General features: G+C 45.2%; 1 protein-coding gene across 13 annotated transcripts in view; it reads left to right on the forward strand.

Moving 5' to 3' along the window:
• Positions 1 to 21,843, forward strand: part of LOC124140099 (neuroglian-like) — a 73,116-nt gene that overhangs the window by 38,480 nt on the left and 12,793 nt on the right. For all 13 annotated transcript variants that reach the window (XM_046507452.2, XM_046507454.2, XM_046507453.2 and 10 more), the window contains exons 9-19: positions 178 to 324; positions 5,602 to 5,783; positions 15,317 to 15,695; positions 16,052 to 16,422; positions 17,605 to 17,842; positions 18,364 to 18,497; positions 19,166 to 19,379; positions 19,690 to 19,812; positions 20,209 to 20,391; positions 20,621 to 20,740; positions 21,551 to 21,709. In XM_046507452.2, the coding sequence (XP_046363408.2) occupies positions 178 to 324; positions 5,602 to 5,783; positions 15,317 to 15,695; positions 16,052 to 16,422; positions 17,605 to 17,842; positions 18,364 to 18,497; positions 19,166 to 19,379; positions 19,690 to 19,812; positions 20,209 to 20,391; positions 20,621 to 20,740; positions 21,551 to 21,709 (2,250 nt within the window). The remainder of the gene's footprint in view (positions 1 to 177; positions 325 to 5,601; positions 5,784 to 15,316; positions 15,696 to 16,051; positions 16,423 to 17,604; positions 17,843 to 18,363; positions 18,498 to 19,165; positions 19,380 to 19,689; positions 19,813 to 20,208; positions 20,392 to 20,620; positions 20,741 to 21,550; positions 21,710 to 21,843) is intronic.

Here is a 21,843-nt window from a genome sequence, read left to right on the forward strand (position 1 = left end):
TTGTGCATCGATGCTTATGATGTCAATTACTGGCTTGTCTGGTCCAGACTCGATTATTTACAGACCGCTGCCATATCGCTGGAATATTGCTTAGTGCAGCATTTAAAAACAAACAAACAAACAGTTTTGGTTATTGACTCTATTGTGAAACAATGTCCAAATGATGCCCTGTTCCAGATGCCATCATAGATAATCGGTTCAAGAAAATCGCGTTTGATGAGGTTATGATGGTGAATGTCACCAAGGAAGACGCCATGGTGATCCAGTGTAATGTCACCAACAAGCACGGCTACATCTGGGGAGATTTCTATCTCAACGTACTATGTAAGTACCTGCTAGGTTTCATACCTCCTGTTTAGATTCCGGGTTAGAAGTGGCTCACAGCAACCTATATGGTAATATGAAGTGACTTGGTTTTCAAAGTGTACTTTATGCAGAAGACTTCTGCCAAATTATGACGCACATGAGGAATGCCTGCTGTGCTTGGTTACTTAGGGGCATTTAACAGGCAAATGATGTATATGCTTCATGCCAAAAGTAAAAAAGAGAAGATATACAGATGTCCTGTTCTCTCTGGAACATCTCAAGGAGGGGATCGTTATGAGATCTCTCGTATCCCCTTCATTACAGCAAAAGCTAACAGGTCTACCTATTGACATTTTATTTGATGACTCTCTCATCCAGCCTCTACTAATAATAAGAGGTTTAGTATATAACATCTTCCCTGATGCATGTCATGCAGGCAAATGAAATCTCTGAAATTTCTCTCGTTTGGCATATCCACAGCTCCCAGGGTTGTTATGAAATTGTTGATGGTCCCAGCCCAAGAAGTGCGTCGAAGGGGGTGCCGTGTCACCCTTACCTGAACAACAGGCTTATTTGGGCTCTGGCCCAGGACTTGAGACATGGGATCATCAACCTCAAGAAATCAGACTTTCATCCGTCACAGGATCTTGTTTTCTTGGGGGTCAATGTTTATGACCCGGGAGGGGGATTGTCTATCTGTCGACCCAGAGATTCATGGCTCTGAAGGATTTTGTACTCACAATTTTCTCAGGCCAGTACCACACAGCCCAGGATATTTTATGCCTGTTTGGGTACATGGCAGCTTAGGTGGAGGTGGTCTTCCAGGTGCGTCTGCTCATGCATCCCATTTAACAGTATCAACATCTGGTTCAGGTAGTGCCAACAGCTATTCCATTTGATGAACTTTGGCTGAGAATTTCGCTGGGGGAATTCCTCTGGCTGTTCGGTATACTGTAAATCTTGAAATTAACGCGATTGGGTTCATCACACTCCTCAGATATACAACCTTTGTCTTGTCTGCCTTCAAGTTTGTTGACATCTTCTCCGCATACCAATCAGTGAACTGTTGTTGGTTCAATTAATTTAATGCTTTTGAACTTCCTTAATGCCTGTCAACAGAATAAACATATAAACTGTGTGTTTTTAGGAAAACACTGTAAATTGTTTTACGGAAGTGCTCTACTCAGCACTAATAAGCAAAGCTATTTGCTGTTTGATTGGATTAAGGTAAGGATATGTATTATTCCACTGGGGATAGGGTGGGGGGATTTGTATCGATATTGAGTCACATTTTTGGCTAGGGGTCAGCAGCAGTATTAATTTGGAGATGCATTAATTTGAAGAATTACATTATCTTGCCACTGTGCAGTTCAGACAGATTCTTCCCTTTCAGGCTGGCTGGGAGTTTATTTAGGACACTAAACATCAGCATTCTCGTGTCGACAATCGAGAGCCATCTCCTCACCTGTGCTTTCTAGACGTAGTCCGGGGCAGGTGGTTCAGCTTCAGATGGGCAACCACACTGCAGCAGCATACATTCAGAAGAAAAGCACCAAAGAGCCATTGGCTATTTCTCCATGGGGCATGGTCTTTTCTCCTGGTTTGAGGCTGGCACAGCATCACTCTCCTTCCCGATTACATCCCAGGGGTGGACAGTATTGGAGTGGACGCACTCAGTTGAGTGTTATGTTCTCTGCAGATATATACTGTATGGTCCATTTCTGATGCATTTCAGGTTGACCTTATGGGCGTTTGCCCCCAGAGACCCTCACTTCCCCGGGTACTCAACCAGTTTCTCACCCAGCCAGCTCATCGGATACTGATATTTCTCCTGTCTAGCAAGGCACATACGCTTACTCGAATCCACGGATTACATAGGTGGTATGGCCACCTTCCGTTCTCGATTACAACATCAAAGCATTTCACCGGCAGTTGAAAGCACAGGTTTGGCTTTGAGGAGGAATTCCACAAAGATTCAGTACGAGGACAGGTGGTCCCATCATGACTGCTGGTGTGGTGATTGTCTGCAAATTTAGCCCAGTTTTTGGAGTTTCTCCAGCCCTGTTTGGATGACAGGTTAGCACCCACCACTATTTGGGGATACTTCACAGATATTTCCAAGTTTCAAAACCCCATCGATGGTATAACAACTGGCCAACAACCTATTGTACATTTTTTTAGTTTTTTAGTGGGAATGGACAGGATTGACAAATGAGTTCTGTCTGTGATTTTACAATTCCTGCATTTTCCCTGGACCAGAGCCTGCTCATGTCGAGGACAGAGTGTCAATCAGATTATCGGATACACCTTTGCCTCCCTCGTCACATACAATGGCAAGGTTACCCACGTCACTCAATGTACGCCAAACCCTCAAATCTTTAGGGTTACAGTGGGGTTGTGTAAAATGCAATGTTGCCTATTTGTTAGTCCTGCACCATGACCGTGGAATATATTTATTTTATGAAAAAATAATAATCTAGAAATGCATACAAAAGCAAGTCTAGCCAGCTCAAGCTAGCTCTATTCCACAGCATGAAATCAGCATAGGGAATTTTTTTATTTTTAGAGTCAAGAAGGATATTGTGTAATATAAGATTTCAGAGACTAAATGTTAGTCTACCTATTTGTATGCTGTGGGTCCATACACGACATAAGGCATGGTCCCTCCAGTACGATTAAAGGGCCATTTTGTTAGAGGGGTGTTGAGATCTGCAGCATTCGCCAGCACTGTCAATCAAGGAGATCTGCTCAACAGTAATTTGGCGCCAGCAGAGTACATTTTGATATCAGGTGCTATGAGCTTGTCACTCTAAAAGAGAGTGGTCGGTTTGACTCCTTCACCGAGGAAGTGCTGAGAGAGTTTGTTCTTTGATTCATATACCCATTCTACTGTAGTTATGTTGTTTGTCCTTTTCCGTGGAATGAAAACACTCCAACACTCGCAATAACTACTACATGTGGACTTGCTGGTTGACAGGAGGCTGTTCCATGTATGTTCCACCCCTTCGCTTCTAGTGGACTGGTACAAACAACATGAGTTGCAAGGTGAATTGCATCTTTTGTATTGTTTTTGATAACAATATTGGTTGTTACCTAACAGAACGTTGCTAAAAGTACAGTAGTGTAGAACTATATGATCCTACCTGGTTCATGGTTCAATTTATTATCACAAGGACACCATATGGCTCATCAAATTCACTGGTCCTCTAGATTGTGCAAGCCTACCTCCGTCAGGGGATTATGCAATGAGCCACCCCAGAGAAGAATTATATGAAAACTATTTATAAAAATCAGCCGTGACTTATAAGTGATTTAGGAAAATTCTCCTCTGGGGAGAAGCTAATTGAATTGGCTGGCCGCGGCGAGCGTGTTGCACGAAGTCATGTGGTACCTGCAGTGATGCTGGAAGTAGGTCAGTGTACACGCAGGGTTATTCCATGATAATGTCAATATGTTTTTGTTGTGTTTTTTATTGTTTTTATTAATATCACTATCAATATCGCTATTAATAGAGGTCTGTCACAAGGAAAGAAGTTAACAAGTTAAATGCAATGAGTCATGCCAAAGAAGAATTGCCATCAATTACTTGCGATTTTTAAAATATGCAGCAAATCACTACAAACAAAATGTTTATTGAATCTTCTTTTACTATTTCATTTCTTTACCATCATTAACATATTCGACATTCGACAGGTTTGTATAATGTTATATTTTGAAGTTCATATTTAGTCATATTTGATATTTAATCATATTAACACTTGCAAATACCGAATTCTCTTGTATAGTCTGGAAGTTAATCCAAGGTACCGACGTTTACTACAATATCTGAAAAACTATTGGACCTATCCAGTCAAAGTCGGTATGAGATTATTAAGCAGTCATACATAACTGGATATTACATTTAAAGACAATCGGTACATGAATAAAAAATCTGTCTATTTAGCTATCACCATGATCACTATATTTCATCAACAACCAGACCTGTTCGTCACGGGTGGAACGAGCATTCATTGTAACAGCCATCTGCGTAATCCTACCCCTGCGTCACAGGGCCATATGACACAGTTGAACCAATCAACTCAACTCGAAAGGTTGCATGGGAATCACGCACGCTCGAATACGGTGTTAGCGTTGGGCATCTCAAGCAGTTATTTAATAATATTTATCCAATTATTTTTGCATTCTTTTTCAGGTCAGTGTTATTGACTTGAATGTATCATTCCTTGCCACATATATTATATTTCATGCATCATGTTATTAGGTGTAATATATCATGCGTAATTATTCATTTAGACAAATCATTGATATTTTTTTTATATTTTAATATTTTCGTAGATGATTCGAGACTTTCGGGGCTGTTTCGGGTGAAAGAGAATCAAATTCTGAGCCAAGAATTGAACAAAGTGGACAAGATCCGATTACGACATGTACTACAAAGCACGAACCTGAAATTCTTGACGATTCTTAGAAATTCTTTGATAAACAAATTTTTTCTCACGAATCCCACGAACCACAAGAATGTTTGGGAATCAAATAAGATATATTTAAGAATATGTACGAATATGTAAGAATTCATATCAGTGGTAATTCGGGCTATTACATGTCGTAGTGAAACAGGGGTATATGTATTGCACTATTCTTGGTCCCACGAAATGCCCTAGTCGTCAGTTTTGGAGTCTGTGCTGTCACCTAAATGAACAACAACAGGCTGGACAGTATCTGGTCTTGTTTCCAATACTCTTCCTCAACTTTGATAACATGTTGGACACAGTTTGCCCAATGTACATCTGTAATTTCTCCCATTCCTTTCAAGACAATCTGCTTGACGTCGGCAAGCTTGACGGTCTTATTTTGCCGTGCGAAAGAATGCTTGTTCCACCCGTGACGAACAGGTCTGGTTGTTGATGAAATATAGTGATAGCTAAATAGACAGATTTTTTATTCATGCACCGATTGTCTTTAAATGTAATATCCAGTTATGTATGCCTGTCTAATAATCTCATACCAACTTTGACTGGAGTAGGTCCACTAGTTTTTCAGATATAGTAAACGTCGGTACCTTAGATTAACTTCCAGACTATAAGCATTGTAAAGGTGACTTGATATGAATAGGATCAATAAGGAGGAAGGGGATCTCATGTTAGTTTTGCCTTATTGAATTAGATGCATTTTTTATATTAAAATGGCTCTGACCATTTTGTCTCACTTTGGCACTTTGAGTTTGTGCTTGTGTAACGTGAGGGGTATATAGATTATTGTGATAATCATCACGAGGCATGTTGATTTCTTTGCCAGCCGAAGCCCCGACTATCATGGTGCCCCCAGCTGACCAGATGGTGGTTGCAGAGAGTCAGTCTGCCAACCTGACATGTCGTACCACCGGCAAGCCTGACCCCCAGATCACCTGGTTCAAAGAGGGACGGCAGATCACGGGAGGGCGGTATCGGACTTTACTCAACGGCGACTTACACATAGAGGTAATTACGTTGTTTGAATTAAAAACACTTGCCATAGATATGTTACTCTATTACTTCATTACCATAAATCCTGCACTTTTAACATCTTCGGATTTTCAACAGAAGTCTTCTTCACTGTCAGCTATCCATCACAGTTGTGCAAGTGGTAGTATCTTGCCATCTTGTCATCAGCTGAGTGCCATAAATCATTTCATTTCCAAGGTTGAGGGCTGCACACATTCTGTTGTCACACGTTATAAGGTCAATAATGTAGTCTGCCAGGGATTCTGATCTGCATTGCATTGGTGTCAATTTCCAGCCCTAAGAATGTCAGTTTGGTCGATCTTTATATCGCACTGATACACTTTAATACCCTTCCCGCCCACCTCAGAAATTACGCTGCCTAAAATGTCTGGCGGAGGACGGGCATGACGATGGGTCATGCCCGATATGCATTGCCTTTACCCCCCGGGCCCCCAAAAAGAGAAAAGTTGACTTGCTCCACTTTAAAGAGGTCTATTAAAGGCGGGGTAGATATCAGATCTGCTAAGACCTCCCCCCCCCCCATCCAAAAAGGGTAAAAAAGCTGCCGAGACTGTCTCCCCTGCTCCCTCTCCGGGGGCCGGGGGAGAAGGCTCGAGGGTCCCCGTAGTAAGCGCTGCACCCTCTCTTTGGCAGACTTTTCTGCGTTACTTAAGTCGCAGATGGCGTTGATGATGGAGGAGGTGAAGTCTCGGCTCCGGCAGGAGCTATGGGCTGAGCCTTCCCCGTTGTCGACGGCGGACGCGGCTTTGAGACCTTGTGTTATGCCCGGCGTCGGCCGAGGCAGACCACTTGATCTCGGGACGATCCGAGACCGGGCTTCAGCTCCGGCTCGAGGTTGCTCCCCAGTGGAGGGGTGGCGGGCACCGGCCCGTGCACTACCGATGCACAATTTTCCCTAGCGGAGCCAGACGTCTGTTCCGAGGCCAAGGCTTCCACTAGTGGATACGTAGCCCGGAACCAGGTGGGTTCCCTTGGTCTCAGGGACGATCCGAGACCGAGCTCCGGCTTGAGGTCGCTCCCCAGCGGAGGGGTGGCGGGTGCCTGCCCGTGCACTACCGACGCACAATTTTCCCTAGCGGAGCCAGGCGCCTCTTCCGAGGCCGAGGCTTCCACTAGTGGATACCTAGCCCGGAGCCAGGTGGGTTCCCTTGGTCTCGGGGACGATCCGATACCGAGCTTCGGCTCCGGCTCGAGGTCGCTCCCCAGCAGAGGGGTGGCAGGCCCTGGGCCGTGGACTACCGACGCACAATTTTCCCTAGGGGAGCCAGACGCCTCTTCCAAGGCCGAGGCTTCCACTAGTGGATACCTAACCCAGTGCCAGGTAGGTTCCCTTGAACCCCCGGCACTTCGGCACCGGGACTCGGCACCGGGACTCGGCTTCGGGCCGGGTGCAAAGGCACGTGCGGGACAGGATTGTCCAGGTACTGCCTCAGGTGGCTGCGCCCATGCCAGAGTCAGCAGAGGCACGTGCGGGACAGGATTGTCCAGGTACTGCCTCAGGTGGCTGCGCCCATGCCAGAGTCGGAGACCCCCAACTTGACTAAGCTCAAGCAGGGCCGGCGATTGCCCCCCTTTCCTGCGTGCGGTGCCGAGTTGAAGGCTGCTTACATATGCTTTGAGGAGCAATATCATTATGCATGCCAACAGCTCCGTGTGTCCGTACACTCTGCGTATCTGTCGGCTGTACAGAGGGAGTTAGCGGGAGAGGGGCCGGCCGACTCTTCGGAGTTGGCCGCGCAACTAATGGAAGTTCAGTCATCTTGCGCGGGGCGCTATTTGTAGCTGTGCCTCGCAGATGATATGCGCTGTTATGGACATGCGCAGGCTGTGGATGTCGGTATCTAAATACTCGACTTCCACACGCCAAGACCTACTTGCTTTGCCGTATAAGATGGGTGCCACCCTCTTCCCTGGGGCTCAGCAGGTGGTCCGAGAGGCCGCTCAACTTCCATACTTCCATCAAAGACTCTAAGGCCTTGTTGGAGGTACAAGCGTTAAAACCACGTAAGCGGGCCTCTCCACTTGACCCCTCCTACGCTGAGGCACCGGGTCAGAAGTCCACACCTGCTTGGAAGCAGCCGCTTCCTTCAGGTAAGGGCGCCGGGAGGAGCAAGAGAGGCAGGGGCCGGGGCAAGGCAGCTGGTCGAGGCCAGCAGCTTTTTCGCGGGGCCGGGAACCCGATGGGTTAGCGCCCGAAGAGCCCCGGGTGGACCCACAGTCGCAAGTTATCGAACTGCCGACAGCCGGGGTTCACTGCCTCAAGCCAGATGTCCCCATAGGCGGCTGACTGGCTCTATTCCTGAAGGAATGGGAGACAGTTACATCACAATCCCCGGACCCCGTCCACTTTAAGGGATGGCCATTTGCCTCGGTGGAAACATCATCTGCCCCCCTTCTCTGGTATAAAGCACACTCCTGTGCCTGCTACCCGAGAGAAGGCGGAATTCCTCCGTGCCGAGGTTGACGCACTTCTTATGAAAGCTGCGATCGAACCAGGTCCCGAGGGACAGGAAAGCGAGCGCTTCTACTCAACTTATTTCCTAGTCCCTAAACAGTGATCTCAGCTGTCGAGACAGGAGAATGGCTAACGTCAATAGACCTAAAATACGCCTATCTCTACATACCCATACACCCCGAGTTCAAGGAATACCTGAGGTTTTCTTTCGACGGGAGGTGTTATCAGTTCAGGGTTCTACCATTCGGGATCTCCACGGCCCCGAGGGTGTTCACCAAGCTGATGTTGATTCCTGCCCAAGTGGCCAGGTCGAAAGGTCGGTTCTGCCATCCGTACCTCGTCGACTGGTTACTAAGAACTCTATCGCAATCCCTGAGTCAGATAGCTACACAAGACGTGATAGACATTCTGATTACTCTAGGGTGGATAGTCAATCTCAAGAAGTCAGATCTGAGCCCTACTCAGAATCTAGTCTTCCTAGGGGCGAATTTCAACACGGTGAGAGGACGTGTATCTCTGTCACAAGATATCTAGTTCCTTATGCGTAAGTCACACTGCTCGTACACCAGTTACTGGGCAACATGGCGGCGACAGTGGATGTGGTCTGGCGGGCGCGCTTGAGAATGAGTCCCATTCAACAAGCACTCTGTCGACTTTGGGCGAACTCGGATGATCTCGAGACTCTGTAGTGGCTCATTACACACCTTCAGTGGTGGACCGAGGTCGGGAATCTGTCCCGGGGGCTCCCCCTCAACACTCCCGTTCCGTCTCTCACAGTTCAAACAGATGTGTCACTCTCCGGCTGGGGAGGCGTTCTGAATTATCACACTGCCTCGGGACTATGGTCCCAGCAGGAGATCAAACTGCATATCAATGTGCTAGAACTGAGAGCAGTCAGGTTGGTGTTCCAACGCTTCCCGGATCTGCTTCGTGGCCAAGTGGTTCGTCTAGAGATGGACAACCAAACGGCGATGACTAACATCCGGAAGCAGGGGGGGACGGCGTCTCCGTCGCTTCGCCAAGAGACGTGGCAGTTCCTACTATGGTGCGACTCTCACGATATCAGGGTGCTACCTGTTTGGACACCTTTGGGATCTGTCGTCTCTCTCTCTTCAGCTGTTGAGCTGGAAGACGGCGTTCCTTGTGGCGGTAACGTCCGGCAGATGGGTAGGCGACATTTGTGTTATGTCAGCCGCTCTCGAAATAACTGTCCTCCACCGGGACAGTCAGTTTTCGACTACCGGACTCACACACGCCTTCCACGTGAACGGCTCCTATTGAGCTACCTGCTCTTTCACAGCCTTCCTCTTCGGGGACCACTGCAAGAAATGCTCATGTCTTGGATGTCCGCAGGACCCTCAAGGCCTATATCAGCAGAACTATGGGTATCCGTAAGGATAACCAACTATTTTGCTGTTACGGCCTTAGGAAGGCTGGCTCACCTGCGAGCAAACAATCTATTTCGAGGTGGATAGTTTCAACCATTTGTACAGCGTATACGCTTACAGGTAGGGACCCCCCTACCAGGTTGAAGGCTCATTCGGTTAGAGCAGTGGCTACGTCATGAGCGTACGCCACGGCTCTGCCCATTGAGGAGATCTGCTCCGCGGCTATTTGGAGCCAGCCGAGCACGTTCATCAAACATTACCACTCAAGCGAGCGTGCTCGGTTTGGTCAGTCAGTTCTCCGAACTGGGCAAAGTTCTAATCTCTAGCCGATTGAGCATTCGAGATTTTATACAGTCCTCCAGTTATACTGCTCAGTAATGGTCCGGATTTTATCTTCTGCGGTCGATAAATATCAGTCCTTTCTACTCGATAATACTCGTATTTTGCACACGCACTCCTTCGATCCTCGGGGACCCTCTGGCCTAGCTCAGCGCGGGTTATAGTCTCTCGTGATCTACGCCCCTTTATCACTTGTTCAAAAAAGTGTGGGTGGGGTGGGGGGTGTTTCGAGTTCTCAACTTATGACAAGCCGCAAAAACAGGCTTTATCATAATATATGGTCCACCATGCCCTGTCTCTAGTCCCCGCCTTTCGACAGTGGTGCCTCACGATAAGGTTGGTTCCATTTATTGAACTCTATATTTTATTCTGTTGAATAATCAAATACGATGTATTTATTTACGCCTGTTGCTGACGGATGCCACTTCCTAGATTATCTTTGGGAGTCTGTCTTGATGCAATAAGTGCCCCAAGGAGGATTTAATCTGAAAGAGAATTTTACAAACCTGTAGAGGTTATGAATTCTCTGATGAAATCCTCCTTGGGGCATGGCCACCCACCTCCCCACATTCCATCAGCATTTGACATATGGAAAGTGATTTGGGTGAGAGTTGCTCCCCCTGGCGTGAGGCGCCGTGGGGGGTGAGGCCCCGTAAGGGTGGTCGTATATCATACAAAAACGAAGTTTTTTGTGTGGTAACATTTTTTATTAAGGAAAATGGTTACAACTATGTCATGTAGATTTTCTTGAGCAAGGAAAATGCAATAAGTGCCCCAAGCAGGATTTCATCAGAGAATTCATAACCTCTACAGGTTTGTAATTTTTTTTGCCACACTTACCACATTTGTGAGTGTACTTACAGTTGTGCCTGCTACAACCAAATTTATTAAAATCCCAGCATACCTTACTGGCGATGTAACCCTGTGTAATTGCGCCCTGTCCGCCTGACTCTTGTTGTACCAGCTGTGTGACCATGTACTCTACCCGTCAATGTTGTCCCAGCGGCGTGAGGGGTCCCTTGACATTCTGTGTCGGAATTGTTGGTCGTAGGTTGACCAGGTATCCCCCCCCAAATTGAAGTGCCACCGTTCTTATGGTTTCCATGTAGGATAGCAACCCCTGGGTTGTGCGGACCTCGGAGTGCCTACTAACATATATACACATGAAAATGTGGAAAGTTGAAGTCCAGCTTGCCAGGGACAGGTGCTTTGGTTGCTGTTTTATTGGTTTAAAAATTATCTTACCTGAGGAATCATACGCCCTGGTTATCGTACCAACCTCGTGGCTTTCCTTGGTGTTTGTTAGGATTGTGCCAAGGTCAACGAACTCTCCACGCCAGAATTTTTCCCTCACCTGTTGTTTGGCGTGTGCATCTATTCCATCTGTACGGAAGGATAGGTAATCCCTGTATCTTGCATTCTGATTGGCTGGCCAAGCCGCGTCACCGTCAGCCTTGTTGTGAGCATCAGGGATTCTCCCTATGTAGGGCGATATTGTGGGAGAACTAACCAAGCCTTACCTGTTGGTTTGCGCTAACCGGGCCGGGTGCGGAATGTTCCATCAACTGGAGTATTTTTTTCAGTTGCTCGTTTACCTTGGTAGATCTACCAGAGTACAATGTGTACTCCCGGGGTTTGTCTACCGGTTGTCCTAGCCTGCTTGGCTCCCCTCACAAGCTGTGGTTGATGGCTGCTCTTCTCTTGGGAGGCATCACGGAAGGTCGAGGTGGTGAGTTGGTAATCCACAAGTGTAAAATGTCCCGAGGGTGAAATTAGAGAGTAGGGCGATATAAATGCGATACGACGAGTCCTGAAATAGATGGTGTTCGAAGCGTTATTGGCAGCGAAAACGTACAAAGCGAAAGCGATTAGATACAGTGAAACACATGTGTACTTGAAGAGAGACGGTGTACAAATGGTGGACTATAGGATGTAACAAAGGAGGGATGACCCTTGCTTGGGATCTGTTGCCCCGGGCACGGTGCAAGGTGCTGACCCGGGGATGATTCATTTACAAGGGGTGATTAGGTTACGGGCATAATTAGCCAATGGTTTGGATACGCACGATAAAGTCATTTAGTAGTTAGTACCACATGTAATTAGTATCCCAGATGTTATCTGGCTGAAGAAAATAAGATTACACAAGTGGTAATGGTATTGGCTGGATCCCAGATGTGCACGTGTGGTGTGCTGTATGATAGTGGGAGACCTGCACGATGCATGTTGACAGCCTCCCCACCTGCACGTGCACGTGTGGTGTGCTGTATGATATTGGGATGTGGGACTATGCATGTTGACGAGAAAGGAGGCAGTCAAAAGAAACTGGCCTAGTTGTAGAAACCGGAGGACCACCCTGTGAAATTATTACTGTCTGACGCTTCCTCCCAGACTGACGCCTCAACTCTGTTTCTCTAGAGAATTGCTCAAGTACAAAGGAGATTAGTGCAGAGATGGAGGCGATAATGGGGGAGAGGGCACCTCCGTAAAGCCACCCTGACACTTGCCAATTTTCGTTCCCCCAATGGCTCGCACTTCGACGTGCCAATGATTAAAGTCTTCGGGAACGAGCGTGAGGTGTGTGTGAAGGGTGCGGGGGTGCGTGCCATGTCGTAGAGAGAATTTCAAAATGTTCAAAAATTTGGCACGCATCAATTTTTTGTGCCATGGGCGTGCCACTTGCATGAACCATGCATGAACACTTTTCGAACTCGGCGCGAACACTGCCGACGGTGCGTGTCAATGCGTGCCATGGGAATCCACTACACACTCTGACACGCCATGCCACGCATGGGTCACGAACTGTCAACGAGGTGGTCGCGTCTGTTCGCACCGCGCTCACGCATTCGAGCGTGTCGCGGAGTGATCGTGCGGTCGATAGGGTGTTGTCACGAGTTGTTCACATAATCATGGAACGCCCAGCTCACGCATAGGTCGCGTACGTTAAGCTCAAGTGTGGATGTTGTTCCACAGACACAACTTGAAGTTTTTACAGAGACTTAAGCCCCATTCACATGGACGCTTTTACTTACGTGAGTATATATACTTACATGAGTAAATTTTGTCCATGTGAGTGGGGCTTAAGAAAGTATGGAAAGTCTCTCTTTCACCTCTGGTTGACTATCTTCGACAGCGACATGGCCTCAAATGATAAAAGTCCACAATTTATTTATGAAATGATGTTTACTTCTGCCTTGCATAAACTTCATGTGAACGCAATGTAAATATACTTTTGCTTACATGAGTAAATATACTCCATGAGTAAATTTGCTTACATGAGTAAATTTTGTCTATGTGAATGGGGCTTTAAATAGAACTGTCACGTGAAGAAGAGCCCACAGTAAAACAGAAGAAGAGAATCAGAGTGTCCAAGGAATAAATTCCTGAGTATAAGTGGACAGATGTTGGTACCATGAAATTAGCAGAATATGTAAAAGACTACCCACAGTTGTATGACAAGAGACAGTAGGACTGGCTCAATGGGGCACCACCCTCTGCCCCAACATCAACATACTAGAACTTATACCCAGCATCTGCAACTGCTATGAGTACAATGCTGTGGAAGCCCTTGTAATTATAATAGAGGGAGCCTGCTTTGGGTGGCTTCTTCATAGCAACTTGCCTGCCGTCCAGGGCCCCCAGACAGTTGTGGTAGTTCCATCTGGAGCTGAACATCTCAGCAACCTCCTTCCACTCTTCTTGAGTTTTGGGGCAGCTGAGCAGTTCGTCCTTGTAGACTTCAATGATGGCTTTGCACACCTCTGGTAAGAACTTGCAGATTGTACTTACTTCAACTCTGAAGCTGTACTGTGGACTTGGATAGGAATTTCCAGTGACTAGGAAACGGAGGGTGGCAGCCAGCTTGAGTCCAACTTCAAGCAGTTCTCTCATGAATGTGGTCTCTTTCTTAAGGTGAGGGGTTAACTTCTCCACCATCTCTTGGAACAGGTCAGGTGTCATTCTCAGGTAATTCCTGTAGCCTCTGGGATCTTCCTTATGGAGTTCTGTCAATAGCTGATCATAATGTCTGAACTCATGTCTTCTAGCCAACCATTCCCTAACCCACACTGTCCTTGCTTTCCTTGTTCTAGTTAGGGTTGTCGCTTCTTCTTTCTCATGCTCTTCCTCTTGCTCTTGCTGCCTTTTCTCCTGCTCTTCAAGAAGTAATAGTCCTGCAGCTGCCGGATAAAGACACCTTCTCTGTTCTGCAATAGCAGTGTCTCTGGTATTCAGCATGTTGTATCGTCCACAATGAGTCTAGGAATGAAGCATCTCTTCTATTTGGAGTTTATATACATACACCAACAGCGGGATTTGAAGCGTGCCGCCAAGCGGGACAAAGCGTGACCAAAAATTGCCACGACGACTTCACGCATGCGCGAAGTCGTCGGGGCAATGCGTTGAGATGCAGGAAACAGCAGGAACTATGCGTGTCGTATGTGACACTGCGGGACATTGCGGTACTGAAGACGTGAACAATGTGCGAACAATACTTAACCTATACGTAAACAAGTCGTGCCATTGCGTGTCAATGCGGCCCATTTTTTGCCGTGCATTGCATAGACATTGCGTAACTTATGCGTGTACAGTGCGTGAACAGGGTGCAAACGCGGCTCCACGCTCTGCTGCGTACCACCGAAATGGCACACCTTGCGCGGCATTGCAGGGACCAAAATTTTACAAGTGTCAGGGTGGCTTAATGGATTTTTATCAAGTATTTGCAAATGTCCTTGGCATGATTCCGATTTGGGGCATATTGAGGTGTTTTGAGTGTGTGTGCACCTATATTAATCAGAACAGCTAGGGAAATTTGTTTTAGAACAATTAGGAAGCGCCCTAGGAGCTGATTTGGGAAAGAACATACAGATTACGGTATTTGGGTTCTGTCTCTCTCTGAATGCAGCCGACTGTTTAAAAACTATCCAGGGATTGCTAGATGCCAGAGCCCACCAGTTCCCTCTCTGTATTCTGGCTATGATATAATACAGGTAAGGTATTTGCAAGAATTATCAAACAAAAATTATCATTGTTAATAATTCAAGGAATACTATCTCTATTACATCAGGAGTACTCCCCCCACCTCCCCAATATTCTGTCACCTAGGATGTTTAAAGTTGGAAAGAAGTGGCATTTCCTCTTCTTGCACATGTACAAGAGGTCAGGGTGCTAAGATACCACCACTATTTGCACAACTGTGATAGATAGTTGACGGTGAAGAGAACATCTGTTTAAGATCTGAAGTGTTTATTGTGTGCAAGAGGTGCAAATTTGAGAGTGTTGTCAACAATAAGGTTTTTGTATTTCACCTTGACCATTTCCTTGTTTTTCAGATGGTGGTGTTGGCTGATGCTGGGAATTTCCTCTGTGCTGCTGAAAACATATATGGCAGTCAGAATGCTAGTGGTATTTTGATGGTGAGGCGTAAAACTCAGATTGAGCAACGCCCTCTTGACCTGGAAGTGAATGCACAGCTGGATGCCAAGTTCACATGTTCGGGGACGACTGACCCAGAGGAGGTCCAGAACCTGAAGATCAAGTGGATGAAGGACAACAAGGACATCACAGCCAATGACCAGAGAATGACCACCAACAACCAGGACAACTCACTCACCATCAGCGGCACCATCGTCCGTGACTCTGGCACCTACACCTGTATAGCTACCAACGGTCTGGACCAATCAACTGCTTCAGCCATGCTTACAGTCAAAGGTAAGGAGGACTAGGACAGACATTAGGTTCGTAACAATAAAGAAACCATTTAAGAACTACACACAAATTTGGGGAGAGCCATGAAAAGATTGGACAACAAATTTTCCATAAACATCTTGAACTCACAAAGGAGAGAAGTATGGCTCATGGGTGCAACTCTGTGCAAAATTACAACATGGGACAATATGACAGTTTACTCCCACAGTAAATGAAAGGTACTAAGAATGTCTATGGAGGAATTCCTATTTCAGAGTTCTTGGTCCATCACTGGAATGAGTCAAATAGCGGCCAGTGATTTACAAGGCATAATTCCTAATCTTAATTTCCTCTAACTACATTCTCCTGAATTATTCCAGACCGACCTGATGCCCCAGTGAATACCCGGATAGAATCTTGCGAGCAGGGCAATGCCACCATCCGCTGGACACCAGGCAGCTACAACAACGCCCCTGTTCAGTACTTCATTGTGCAGTACAACACCACATTTAATCCAGACCAGTGGATCTATGCCATGAAAGTGGAGTCCCAGAAGACCAGTGCTAATATCACGCTGTCCCCCTACTCTAACTACACATTCCGCGTCCTGGCCTACAACAAGATTGGGGAAAGTGACCCAAGTTTCCCCACTGTCAAGATTTGCAGAACCAATCCAGCTCGACCTTTCACACATCCACAAAATCTCCGGACTATTGGTGATAGGAAGGGTGAACTCCATATTGAATGGACTGTGAGTTCTTGATGCCCTTGTTTAAAAAAAAAAAAATTCAATGCATTTTCATATTATCCTTGTTGACCGAAAAATCCAAACATGTAAACAAAAAGATGCTAAGGTTGACAAAGTTTCAGTTGAATTGTGTAAGTGCGTCTTGATGTTTTCTTGCACCCCCATTTCACCTAATTTTAAGATAGTCTGACACATAAACTTGTTTTTCAAATTAAAAAGTCTAACAATAATTAATGCTCCAGAGTGAAGGATTTATCTAGACCTGCTCAGAGGTCCATATTCGGCCCAATATTTGAAGCAGATGCCAGTAACAATTCCCAAATTGGAATTAAACAATTTTAAAATGTTAAAATACCTCTTTATTAACGTCCTTATTTTCGTAAATTTAAAGGTATTTTAAAAAAAAAATTAAATTTTTGTTTAAAAGAAAAAGGTACTTTTGTTAAAAATTTGTGATTTTATTAACGTCCTTCTTTTCATAAATTCAATCCCAAATTTTGAACAAAAGTACCTTTTTCTTTCCAATTTTTCTGCCAATAGCACATAGTTTGTTATCCTAGATAGATCCCCAAGGGTGATAATAAATAGAACCTGTTCATTGTGTGATCCAACACTAGTAAACGTCCTTGGCAAGCTTGGAGTTGTGATAGTTTAATTAATTATTGTTGAAAAGACACCCTGGTGAGATTCTCTCTATACTTTTTTTTTAAGATGTTGTCGGACTCAGCACGCTAGCACGCTAGCACACACACTGGCACACTAGCACGCACACAGGTGCATACACATCGCTATATAAGTGGAATATCTTGACTGCGATGTTAAAACTCTCACCTCACCTCACCTCACCTCACCTCACCTCACCTCACCTCAGAATTAGGACTATGAGCTTTATCATATGGGCATACTGTATCACTACTGACTGTTGCTCCACTGATATTAACTACATCATTGATAAAGGCAAGGTCACTATGTCTCTCCATGTTTCTCAACCTGCAGTGTAGTTCATCTGGGTTGTGTGGCAGAGACATCACACATGTGATATTGCTGGGACATTGTAAGACCATGCTCACTCACTCACTCACTCACTCACTCACTCACTCACTCACTGTGTCGAGAGACAGTTTCTGTTGTACATAGCTTGGACATAACATGTCTCACTAAGTCCCACCGTTTTGTGCTTGGCAGGCCATGCCCCAGATCCAGCAGAATGACAAAGGCTTCCATTACATCCTGCAGTTCAAACGACAGGGAGATCCGGACTCCTTGATGGTCACAAATCCTATAGATGATTGGACAAGATATAATTTCACATATGCCACCTCCGATGTCTACAGGCCCTACGAGATCACACTGAAAGCTAAGAACAGTATTGGAGAAGCATTGCAAGATGCTGTCACTATCACTGGCTACTCAGGAGAAGAGAGTGAGTTTTCACCCCTGCCCCATGTCATTCTGATACCCCCTGGAACTGACCAAACAGAACCTCTGTTGCTTATGATGAGTTGTAAATATCTCAGGCTTCTGAAGATCGATGTCAATGTGACTTCCACAATTAGTAGCACTTGGAAGACATGGAAGATTGAACCGCAGCCGACAGATCGATGGCCGCTGTTTACAAGTGCTACATATGTAAATAGTGTTATTTGAATGGCACTTACCTTGTTGAATGTTACTAAACTTTTTTAATTAATGGGGCCAGTGACAGAATTATTTCAAATGTATTGCTACTGACTCGCATTGCCCCGCAGTTCCCTGGACACAGTAAGGTAACTCTGTGTCTGCTGCTGCAAAGGCTCTTACCAAGGGGGTGGCACTATCTATTGTCTATAAGATGCTAGTGCTTTGTTCTTGCCTTCTATCATGATAAAATGCACAGTCAGAATGTTATGGTTCCACACTTTACTGAAATATCCATGACTATAGACAATTTGTGTTGTCTTGCAGTTCCTGGTATAGTGCCAACAGGTCTCCAGGCAACACAGATTAAGGACACCACGGCCATCTTGTCTTGGAACTTTGACATGGGTGTTGTCGATGTTGAGGCTACTTCAATAAATGGAGAGTTCAGAGGATTTAAAGTAAGTACAGCCAGAGTTTGTTTGTTTGTTGTTTAACACCGCACTCAGTAATATTTCAGCTATAAGACGGTGGTCTGTGAATAATCGAGTCTGGACCAGACAATCCAGTGATTGATATCATGAGCATCGATCTACGCAATCGATCCCATAGTCGCCTCTTATGAAAAACATAGTCGCCTTTTACTGCAAGCATGAGTTGCTGAAGACTTATTCTACCCTGGATCTTCATGGGCCAGTAGACCCAGGGAAGGTGTGGACATGTTAACTTAAGTTGTGTTTAAAAAGGAAGTAAAAAAAGGGTCTTTATTTGTCTAGTGCAGATTCTCAAAACCTTCTGTAATGCTTACATTATCTCCTGTAGTTTCTCAACCCTTCCATCAGCACTCGACAGAGGTTGTGCTTACATTATCTCCTGTATATACTCAACCTTTCCATCAGCACTCGACAGAGGTTGTACTTACATTATCTCCTGTAGTTTCTCAAACTTTCCGTCAGTACTCCACAGATGTTGTGCTTACATTATCTCCTGTAGTTTCTCAACCCTTTTAACACTCGACAGAGGTTGTACTATATATGTCAAGATGATGACAGCTGTTTGCTAAGTTTGTGTTTTGTGAGTTGATATCTGAAAACCTGTCTTGTACATAATCTGACTGTTGTGATGTCAGGTGCAGATGTGGCGCCGTAATCTCCGGGAGACCACGATGCGAGAATGGGACATAACCAGGGAGGAAGTGGAAGCAAATCGTATTGGTAATCAAATCTTTGCCACGGTGGACTACCTTCTCCCCTACACGTATCTGGAGGCACGTGTTGCTGTCATGAACAACTACTATGTAGGACGGCCCTCCGACATTGTACAGTTCCGCACAGATGAGGGAGGTAGGCTGTGGAAAGCTCTCTTCGGAACTAACTATTTGATATTTAATTGGTGGGAGTGGAGCAGGGGTAGAGTAATGTTAACTTTTTCATCACTTTTAGAGGCAGAGATTTCTTTTTCATCATAAAAGGGAGTTGAGATTATTTTTTTGGTCTCATTTCTTATCACTGAATTACTTATCAGTATAAGCAAACTGTGCCCTTGATACCCTTGACCATGTTAAATGTGAGTGGAAAACAGTTTGTAGTTTGGTAATGATGTATGATGCTCACTTGATTCTTGCAATACCTCCAAGTATGAAACCTATTCCAGTTCCTGGTCCAGTTGAGTTCTTCAAGTTCCGCAACATTGGTGACAATCATTTCAACCTGGAGTGGGGCTCTCCGATGGATGAAAATGGAGAAATCATAGGATATGACATGGGTTACCAGACAGGTATTGACCTGTTCTTACTGTATGTACATGCTGCTGAAGAGTAGTATAGTAGTGAACAGTGAGCTTGTTTTCAACATATTGTAAGTTATTGTTATCAAAATCCATGAAAATGGTGAACATTGACAATGGATTGATGGACATCTGTCACTGAGCAGGACTTTAATTGACTGAAGAGTTGTTACATATCTACCTCTAGTGGAATGGCTACAAAAGAACTATCGCCAAAGAGCAGCCTGTGTTTTGTTCTGCTAGTTTCATCTACTTAAAGCAGGAATAAGTGCTTTTATTACAAATATAGTGCTACTTGTAAATCAAAATGTTTTTATCTAACACTAATTGACAATGACGAAAAGTGGTAGTTTGGAAGATGACCCAGTAAGTGTTGCTATTGAACAGTGTCTGGCCTTGACCTTGGGAAGATGCAAGACAGAGAACCCCAGATCAGCAATCGCTTCCAGACATCCGAGATCCTGAGTGGCCTCCTTCCCAACACAAAGTACCGAGTGTACATCTGGGCACGTACCTCCAAGGGTCGTGGGGATGGATACTTCATTGAGCTGACAACATCGAGAGCTGGAAGTAGGTTCTTAACACTTTACACTCACCTGCCTACTGAACCATGGTAATAGAAATTATTAGAAAATAACAACACTGAGTAAAAGACATGTCATGAAAACTTATGCCTAATGTGTTTGTCATTGTTATTATGCGGATATTTGATAGCAAAGTTCTTTTGTATTTATATTAATGATTAGTAGCCAAGTTATTGTCATTCTATTGATGACTAATCGCCCTGTTTGTGTTTCAGATCCGGAGGCCCCGCGCTACACTATTGCCAATATTGGGGAGACCAACATCAACGTGACGTGGTGGGTGAACCCATACGCTCGGTCGGGGACTGTCATCTTCGTGGAGTACAGGAAGGAAGGTAATGGCATCTCTGTCAGTGGACATCATTCCTGACACCAACAGGGAATAAGAGAATCAGCTCGTGTTTGTCCCTTTGTAGTGCTGGTTACACCCTACCTGTTCACTGTGTTGTAAGGACCAACTCAGAGGTATTCAGCTCGGAAACTAGGACTTGGATAACTACTTGTCATTATTGATGTGATTCCTGCAAGGTGTGTGGTAAATATGCAGAACCATTAGTCCACAGGTGTTGGTGATTCCTGTCTCCAACTCGAAATGTTTGTTCTGAAATTTGTTTAGGTATAAGGGAAATATGTTGTTATGAAAGTAAAAGCACTGTTACATGCTAGGGTGGTTGGTAAATCCAAATGGAGGATAACCATGATACACCTGTAATATGAAGATGACAAGGAAATGATGGAAGTTGATGAGACAGTGGCATGTTCACAATTCTGTTGTGAGTTAGACATGCTGATTTAATCTCGAATACAAAGTTATTTTGTCTTATCCTGACTCATACGCATGAGTACCCTCCTGGCCTTCCCCTCTCTCCACTGATGTGTTTCGGAGCATGCGCCTGCAAGGGTCAGGGTGAGCTGGGCTGAGATGTTGTCTCCAGTACCTTTCGAAATAGGAGAGAGATAAGCCAGGATAATATTAAACCATATTAAAAAATATTTTTATTTACTTGTGATTCTGATAAATACAAATTTCACAGTGCTAATATACATATTTCACAGTGGTTAGATCAACATCAATACAGAGGTGAATGGGTTGTAATGGTGTGGCCAGCATATTCTTCACAGTTTCCCATGTTACTGATGTGCAGGTGCCCCGGAGTGGCAGAAGTCCACAGATGAGGTCGTCAACACATGGAAGAACATCACAGACCTTGAGTCAGGAACCACATATGACATCCGTGTTGTTGCAACCAATGGCAAGCAAAGGACAGAGTCGTACATTGAGCAGGTCACCACCCTTGGAGTTGGTGAGTCGCAGTTGTAACAATAGGGAAGGCAGGTGCTGTGTGGACACAGCAATGTTGGAGCACTGGTTTTGGTGCTAGGATTGGGGGACCTGCTTATTCACATGGTATTGGTTTGCATGCAGGCCCAATCTGTT

The sequence above is a fragment of the Haliotis rufescens genome, unplaced genomic scaffold (assembly GCF_023055435.1).
Source record: "Haliotis rufescens isolate VD_foot unplaced genomic scaffold, xgHalRufe1.0.p SCAF_22, whole genome shotgun sequence".
NCBI classification, from domain to species: domain Eukaryota; kingdom Metazoa; phylum Mollusca; class Gastropoda; order Lepetellida; family Haliotidae; genus Haliotis; species Haliotis rufescens.